The sequence below is a fragment of the Salarias fasciatus genome, chromosome 16, assembly GCF_902148845.1.
Source record: "Salarias fasciatus chromosome 16, fSalaFa1.1, whole genome shotgun sequence".
NCBI lineage: Eukaryota > Metazoa > Chordata > Actinopteri > Blenniiformes > Blenniidae > Salarias > Salarias fasciatus.
Window position 1 is genome coordinate 33,507,749 of NC_043760.1, and position 9,312 is coordinate 33,517,060.

General features: G+C 46.1%; 1 protein-coding gene across 1 annotated transcript; it reads right to left on the bottom strand.

The window, feature by feature from the left end:
* Positions 1–3,087: 3,087 nt before the first annotated feature.
* On the bottom strand, positions 3,088–4,059 carry LOC115402739 (olfactory receptor 24-like). Its single transcript, XM_030111263.1, has one exon. It carries the CDS (start codon positions 4,057–4,059, stop codon positions 3,088–3,090), a length of 972 nt encoding a protein of 323 aa, XP_029967123.1.
* Between the last annotated feature and the right edge of the window lie 5,253 nt (positions 4,060–9,312).

Below are 9,312 nucleotides of genomic sequence, written 5' to 3' on the forward strand. Positions count from 1 at the left end.
TTTTTGAAAAACACCTCTTTTCAAAGCCCCCGGAGCCCCCGGTCACCCGAGAGACCCCAGATCGGGAACGCGGGATGGCATGGGACCCCTCTGCGAGGATTTGCATGAAACGAGCGACTCTGCAGTTACTTGTCATGGCAGGCAACTATGTGGAGGTAAATTTACTTTGTAAATTGAGAAAGTACTACAAAATGTAGTCTTTATTTTCGGCGACTTTCCACATTTGAAAAGTAGCCTTAAATGAAGTCAACGCTTTTGAGCTTCCCTTGAACTAAAGCTTCATTTTGGGCTACTTGTCAAAGTAGCCCAAAATGAAGACCCCGATCTCACTCTCCCAAACTCGAAGGGAAGATTTCATCTTGGGTTACTCTCTCCATTCAAAAAAATCCCCAAACTGAAGAATTGCGTGCCCCTGGGACTCCAACGAGGTAAATTAGGGCTACTTTGAGAAGTAGCCCAAAGTTAAGACATTGCCCAGCTCCTGCCTGCCCTGAAATTAAGGCCTGATTTTGGGCTACTTTTCCATTTTTGAAAAGTGCCCCAAATTGAAGACCTCTCTCGCAACTTCAAAGGGGAGTTTTCATTTTGGGTAACTGTCTCCATTCAAAACTGCCCCAAGCTGAAGAATTTCGTGCCCCTGGAACTCCGTCGAGGTAAAATGAAGACATTGCCCAGCTCTTCCCTGCCCAGAAATGAAGTTTTCATTTTAGGCTACTTTTCTAATTGGAAAAGTAGCCGGAAATGAAGTCATTTTAGGCTACCTTTCAAAATTTCAAAAGTCCACTTATCAAAGTAGTCCAAAATGAAGACATTGCCCAGCTCTTCCCTGCCCTGAAATGAAGGCTTCATTTTAGGCTACTTTTCAAATTTTCAAAAGTAGCCTAAAATGAAGACATTGCCCAGCTCTTCCCCGCACTGAAAGGAAGACTTCATTTTAGGCTACTTTCTCTATTCAAAAAGTACCCCCGAATTGAAGACCTCATTTTCAGCTCCTTTTTCAGTTTGAAAAGGTTGCCCGGGTCAAGATTGCAAATCCAGTGGATGGACCGACTGACCGCCAGGTTACCATCGGTCTGGCAGAGTATGTCATCGATGCCAGGCTTTTGTCTGAGGCCACAGGACTGGCATCCAACTGATAGGACACTGCTTCATAGCCGTAGCCAATGATGCAAAAGTGAGATTTAGTGCAGACACAGTCAATGCAACAGGAAAGGAACAAGGAGCAGTTGTTTCCCAAACAGAAGCTTTTATTTTCTCCTCTCCCCCACTCTAACTGACATGACCATATATGGGCATGCAGTGCAGTTACACAGCTGACAGCAGCTGTCAATCAAACTCTGACACTCAGTGCCTTCATTCAGTGACTCTCAAAAGCAGATGGAAGAAGCTAACAGCTCCATGTTAGTGAATGGGACATGCTAACAACTCCATGTTAGTGGATGGGAGATGCTAACAACACCATGTTTGTGGATGGGAGATGCTAACAGCTCCATGTTAGTGGATGACAGATGCTAACAGCTACATGTTAGTGGATGGGACATGCTAACAACTCCATGTTAGTGGATGACAGATGCTAACAGTTACATGTTAGTGGATGGGACATGCTAACAACTCCATGTTAGTGGATGACAGATGCTAACAGCTCCATGTTAGTGGATGGGACATGCTAACAACTCCATGTCAGTGGATAACAGATGCTAACAGCTACATGTTAGTGGATGGGACATGCTAACAACTCCATGATAGTGGATGACAGATGCTAACAGCTACATGTCAGGGGATGGGACATGCTAACTACTCCATGTCAGTGGGTGGACGTCTCAGTCGTGGGTCAGCGGGGAGGCTCGGTCCCGACCAATGCCACTTGTGGCTTTAATTTGTCATGAAGTGGATGCAGGATACTTCATGTAATGTTGGATCAACCATGAAAAAGTTCAGGGCTACCAGGCAGAGGCGCTATGATATTGCCATGTATGAAGCACCACCTAACGGCCTGGCATGTTATTGCAACGTTTCAGCCGTTTTGAAAACAGCCATGTGGACGGTCATAAATATTGAATCAACTCCATCTTTACGGGCAAATGTTTTTGGAACTATGAGCATTTTGGCTTCGTGTGGATAGGGCCTCAGACTCCCTGAGTCCATCTGATTGCTGATTACATTCACCTGGGGACTGCCACTCTGCTTGCCCATATTAACCTCTCCCTGCCACCTGCTCGTGATTTTCTCCAGACACCTTTGCTGCTGCAGAAAAATTCTCCTGCTCTGCCAAGCTCTTTAAGGGATATATTTTACCTCTCGCCTCAATTTGTCAAGGCCCACGTCCTGCTTACTCCACCTGCAGCCGCTACCTGACGGGATCCAGCACGTAAGCCACCAACCTACTACCACCACCACCACTAACTACTGTTGCTCGTTTCAGAGCTAGCCTGCGTGCTCAAGCTTCCCCCTTAACCTGTGGGCTCAAGAGACTCCCCCGTCGGGACAAGACTGAGCTAATTTGCGACGCTGCCACCAGGCAGCAGCCATTTTTAATCTCCCCCAGTAATCAATAAACCTGTTCAAACATCAAACATGGTCTGGCCTCCCTGTATCTGGGTCTAACGGCACACCGATCAAGACAAAGACAGTGGCATCATAAAGGCGTGACCGTGAAAAAAGTCGGATCTGGGACCGAAGAGGACTGAGAGCAGACTGGTGTGAGGATGAAGAGAGACTGGAGTTAGGATTAACTAAAGGAGCAGCTCTCAGTCTCAGCTGAGGAGAGGACAACCAACTGTTCTGGAGATGACACACACTGAGGACTCTGGTGAAACCTTTTCATCTGTTGTTGTAGTTTCATGGCTGAATAAATGCAATATTGGAGACCGATCTGCTGTTGTCTCTCTCCCAATATTAAGAATGATAGAAGGAAATTCAGGATAAAGAAAAAAAAGTCTTTCAATCCCAAGTCAGTCTGCACAAATGAGTCCAGCTCATCAACAAGTAGATGTTTTCAGTCATCTTTTATTGACTAAAATCAACAGGATTCCATGTCGGCATCATGATCTATCATGTGAGTCACATCATTCAGCTTCTGTCAGTGTGTCACATGTTGGATTTTGTGTCATGCAGCAGAAAGAAACATTTCATGTTGATCTTTAATCTTCTAAAAATCACTCCTCTGATCTGGGGGAGATTGAACCCATAAACTAGAGGGTTGCTCAGAGGGTGGACAGCCAATCTCTCCAAGGTCAAAACAGCTATGACAGCAGGATGAACGCTCTTGCTCTGCCTCAAGCTGGACATCACCAGGTCACAGAGAACAGAGAAGGAAAAATTCAGAAAAATCAGTATGTGAGGCAGACAGGTCTGAAACGCTTTCCCTTTGACTTTGGCCGAGCTTCTCCTGCACACAGTCAGTATGCGCAGGTACGTGTACAGGATGAGGACCAGGGGGAGGAAGACTGTCGTCACTGAGACAACCTGGACTGCCCTCCGGTTTGTGGTTGTGTCCACACATGTGAGCACACTCAGCTTGGCACAGTAAAGATTGTGCAGTTTATTCCTGCACAGTGGCAAACCAACAAGCGTCAGAACAAAAATGCCTACAAGTAATGCTGGGTAGAGCTCAACAAAGATTATAACACACACGACTGTCTTGAGTGTCATTTTACTGTTGTAGTGTAAAGGGTGGCAAATAGCAATAAGCCTGTCAAAGGCCATGATGCACAGAAGAGGCAACTCGTGTGAGGCACAGGAAACAACAACATACATCTGGATGAAGCAGAAGGGAAGTGAGATGAAGTGAGTGTCAGACAGCAGGTCCATGAGGAACCTGGGGAAGAAGCCGGAGGAACCCAGCAGGGAGTTCACACACAGGCAGCAGATGAAGATGTACATGGGCTGATGCAGAGACTTCTTCAGGCTGACTGTGAGGATAACGACGACATTAGCAGAGATTATTATCATGAAGAGCAACAGGCACAGAGTGAAAAACACATATCTGAGAGGTCCATAATCTTCAAATTCTGTCAACTCAATGTAGTAGAAATCCAGGCTACTGCTGCTGTTTCTCATGTCAGCACAAGAAGTGATGGAAGGAGAGAGGAAAATAAGGCAAGATCACATGAGAAAGAACATTTGAACAAGGCACTCGTATTAATTTAAGATGCAAAAGATGCAAATTTCTCACTGAAAATGAGCACCTGACAGTTTTCAGCATTACTGGCATATTTGAGGTAATTCAGAAGAAGGTAGGCTGAAATCAGATGCAGTTGTAAAAACAGAATATTTGAAATATGCACAAGCAACCCAACATTTCTCATTTAGGTCTTCAGAGGAACAGTGAGTCACAGCAGTGAATTCAGGTTTTTGAAAGCTCACAGCAATGCATAACCTGGAAAACCTCCCCAGAACTGCACTGCAGACTGTATCATCTACAACAACAAAGAGTGCAGAAGTATAGAAATCACTCAGCATCCAGTGGTGTGTGTGGCTGAAGAAGATAGAGACAGTACACAGAGAAGTTAGCTTCTACTGAAGTCTACACCAGCCTCACCTGGTCTGCAGCGACCTGAAACAGCCACGGGATGTTTATTCTCTTCTGAAGGCCAAAAGTACATGGGGGGGGGGGGGGGACATGTCTCCCAGTTGTAAGTGATGGACGTGGGAGTGTGTGGTGTGTTTGTATGCATGTACGTGTGTGTGTGTGTGTGTGTGTGTGTGTGTGTGTGTGTGTGTGTGTGTGTGTGTGTGTGTGGGTGTGTGTGTGCGCTCATACGTGCACGTGATTATGGTGAAGGTGTGGCTTTATTTTATTTTTATTAAATACAGATTTTTGTCTTTATACTGTAAAGCAGTTTGTATATTTTGTGTTTTTTGTTTAAAATAAAAGTGCTTTACAAAAAAAGTTTGATTTGATTGCATTTTGATTTGACTATTTAAACCGGGTGAGGTTTACCTGGCTCATGTAGGTGGCTGTATGTGGTATGTGGCTGTATGTGGTGTATAATGGTGGTCAGAGCTACATGGCGGTGTGGTAAATCGCTCTACCACACATACTCCTTTCCCATTGCAACTAGTGAGTCGACCCATGTTTTCGACCCGCTAACAATCTGCTTTGAGACTCCTTGCCCACCGCCTGCAGACCCGGGCGGGCTGCTGGCGAGCCGCGCCGCTGTGTTTTCCCGTGCTGATGGTGTCCCACGTTGATGACATCATCAACGAAAGTTAACAAGGCAGCGGAACACAGTTCCCCTTACCTGTAGATGAATCTCCTCTTCCCAACGGATCAAGAGAAGCTCTCTGGTCTCGCTGTCCTGCCAGTGTTGGGTAATGTTGACGAAGGATATCTCACGCTGTGTCCTGAAACACCAACTAGCATGCTGACGTAGCCACGCTGCGTCGACGTCATCATGTAAGTTCCTGGACGTGTCCCTCCCACTAAAAGCCGATAGAAAGCTGACACGCTAAAAACCTGGGTTGACTGCAGATTTTAAAGACCTGGGTCTAAATGCCGATTAAACCCTTTCACACTGCCATGAGGAGCTGATTATTAGTGGGTTTAAATGTTGTTGTTTTTTTAGCCAGCATGAAAGGGGCTACAGAGATAGAACACTCCTGCTTCAGTTTCAAGCGATGAGGATTTTCTCAGTGGGATTGGCATGTTGTCTCTATTTTCTTTCAGTACTCAAGTTGTCACCAAAGGATATTCTCTGTCATATCTTTATGCAGGTGCAGTAGTCGCTCGTCTGGACTGTTTATGTTAATTAAAGATCATCATATGTTTTGCACTCTCTTTCTTCTTTACACACCTTTTCTTCGTGCCTGCCCCTGGAAATGAGCAAAGATTACAATCCTAGTCGGGCCACGTTCAGGGTTTAATTTTATTATTCTTCTGACGAAACTTGGCTGGAAAACTTGTCCCTCAAGAATTAGAGCAGCACCACAAAATCAAAATGTCACATCAAAATGTGTCTAAATTCCGGGAATGGACTAAGACTTTTCTCGGGGTTCCGGTGAAAAAAAAAGTGAGAGAATGGTCAATTACCGGCAATTTTTTCCCATATATTCCGGATGAGAGTCGCCCATAAAACACACACAAAAAAATGATCCCCGAACAACTCCACAGTGACTCGCCATGCTTTCACGTAGAGAGGTCATTAATATATCAAAACGTAGGTATTTTTGTTCTCAGCTCAGATGTGAAAAAAACATTTAAATATTTTTTGCCAAATTCAAATGATTAGCTTTGAAGTATGGAGAGAATTTCAGCCATTTGTGGAGCGTATGGTGTGGGTGTGTATTGGAAAAGCTAGAGTGGGAGAAAGGAATTTAGAGTGCGGGAGGCTGTCGATACAAAACCTCCAAAAACAGGTCTCTCTCGTCCCCCAGGCCATATTTCTAGCTCAATATGCACAAATTATAGCTCAAAACATAGGTATTTTTCTTGAGCCGCCCACAATCAAGTCTTTTTCTCTGTACCTAAACGGTTCTCTCTAGAGATGCACTTCTTTGAGGAGTGTGCAGGATTTTCTCCCATCTGCTCCAATGCATTTTGAAGAGAGATTTTCTCACCTGAATCCAAACCTTCACACATCTTTCCAAATTTCTCGAGACTGAATGGGTGATCCTACAAACATGAAATCCGTACAATAAATCCATGAAAGGCTTCTGACGCCCACAGTGAACAAACATTTTTCAATTTCGCCTCTTGCGTCTTGAGAGATGACATTTCGTCAATCATGCACACCGCATGAACAACTGCTAATTCACTGTCATGGCTGGTGAGTGTCTCCCAAGGCAAACAGGTCCTGGGTGACGGGCCAGACTGAGAGCAGCTTGAAAGCCCTTATGAAAAGGAAGAAAGCAAAGCTCGTTACATCTTCCATCGCCCAGTTTCGTCTCTCGAGAAGCGAGCCAGGGCCCCACCATGGAGCCAGGCCTTCGGGTCGGGGACAGGTGCCTCACTGTTGTCTCGGCTTATGGGCCGAACAGCAGTGCAGAGTACCCGGCCTTTTTGTTGTCCCTGGGAGGGGTGCTGGACAGTGCTCCGACTGGGGACTCCATCGTTCTACTGGGGGACTGAAATGCCTACGTGGGCAGAGACAGTGAGATCTCAAGGGGGGTGATTGGGTCACTCGGCCTCCCTGATCTGAACCTGAGTGGTGTTCTGTTATTGGACTTCTGTGCTAGCCACAGTTTGTCCATAACAAACACCATGTTTGAGCACAGGGGTGTCCATAAGTGCACTTGGCACCAGGACACCCTAGGTCGGAGGTCGATGATCGACTTTGTTGTCGTGTCATCTGACCTCTGACCTCATGTTTTGGACACTAGGATAAAGACAGGAGCAGAGCTGTGGACCGATCACCAGCTGGTGGTGAGTTGGATTCGCTGACGGAGGAGGAAACCGGACAGACTTGGCAGACCCAAACGTGTTGTGAGGGTCTGCTGGGAACGTCTGGTGGAACCCTCTGTCAGCATGGTTTTCAACTCCCACCAACGGAGAGCTTCTCCAAGATCCCGAGGGAGGCTGGGGACATGGAGTCCCAGTGGACCATGTTCTCCACCTCCATTGTCGAAGCAGCTGCTCGGAGCTGTGGTCGTGAGGTCTCCAGTGCCTGTCGTGGCGGCAACCCCCGAACTCGGTGGTGGACACCGGAAGTAAGGGCTGCCGTCAAGGTGAAGAAGGAGTCCTGAAAGCGCCGTTTCTCAATACACGTACTTCTCTGTACTTGTGTACTCATGGACTTGTGAATGGTCATCAGTCAGAGACCAAGTGCTGTTCCAATTCAAAGTACGCATCTCACCAAGTACTCATGAAATACCCGGATGTGACTAACTCCGCCCACTTTGCAGAGTCTGCATCAGACCAGACTTCTGCAGACTTGAGAAGCGAAATTACCCAGAATGCATTTCGCAAGACATGCCGGAGGTGTAAACACACAGGGGTGAGTAAAGAAACTCAAAAATATAAGTTATTATTTAACAGAACGTAGTTTTAGCGGTGTTTTAGGTGAGAATATAACTCATTAGAATGTTGATATGGGCTCAGTCTTTCCACATCAAGCTTATTTGAAAATTTGTTCTGACGATTTTGGACGTCTGGGGACCGGACGGCTTAACGAGGCGACCCGGTGCTCAGCTGCTTCATGTGGGCTGCAGCAGGCTGTGACTCTCCGCTGTGGTTAAAAAGGAGATATGGACCGTTTAGTGTGAATCCAACGGTGTCTTGGTCTAGTTTAATCTGTTTCAGAGTAAATTTGCTCAGCTGAAGGAAAAGTTCATGTTTAAAGCTGTTTAATTTAACTTTAATGTGTAAAATGAGAGGTGAATGTTGATATTGACCATAAAGTGCAGTCTCAGTGTGTAAAGGTCGTCTACTCACTATACTGGTGAAATTTGAGCCTTCAGACTAAAACCATGAACTGTTTCAATCAAGGGACCACTGAGGAACCAGAACCTGGTCCAGAGGTGATCTGCAGCCAGATGTGGATGGAGTGAGGTTTGTTTTTCCATGCTTCAATTAATGCACGCATGAGTAATATATTGAGTTGGTAGTGTGTGATTCTTTTTTTATGTCCTCCTCAGAGACTTCAGGGTTGGCTATGATGCCAAACAAGCTATAAATATAAGAGGCATAATCTGAAGGCCTGATCCAAGGTATCAGACCTGTTTCTTTACTTTGAATGACACCAGAGAGGCTTCCCGTGACTGATATATTGTGATCTTATAGTAAGAATTCACTGTGGACATGTTTGTGTTTCTGGATGTTGAGATAAAGCTTCTTCCTTCCAGCAGGTTGCAGGTCTGGAGTCATAAAGGTAACTGGGTGCTGCAGGTCTCAGTCTGAACCTCCACCCAGCAGAAACCCAGCTGGTGGAGACAGGACCAGCTGGTTCATGGTGATCTGAGCAGGACCAGGTCCTCATCACATCCCAGGTTGTCAATATAGACATCAGTAAAGCTCTCTTTGGCGTCACAAACACCCTGCAGTATGATGGAGGGGAAACTATTTGTTTAGGTAACAGATGTTTCTGTGGTTCTGCAGGAGGAAGAATTTTGATCTGGCTCCATCAACGACTCCAGCAGGATGCAGAAATGCCTGAAGACCAGGAGAGCAAAGCTCCAGGTTCCTCCACCTGCTCCGGTCTGGAAGTGGATCACCGAGATGGTGTTCATCAGCTCATCCTCAACACTGAGGACGGTCCAGCAGAACCCTGCCGGAACCAGACCGGAGCTCCTGACTCCATCCAGGAGCTTTTTCCTGGAGCAGAATCTGTAGAATCTGTTCTCCCAGGAACCCCTGAAGACTGGCGTCACATCACC

Excerpts from the sequence above, each read along its gene's own strand:
- LOC115402739 (XM_030111263.1), bottom strand. The coding sequence starts at position 4,059 with ATGAGAAACAGCAGCAGTAGCCTGGATTTCTACTACATTGAGTTGACA.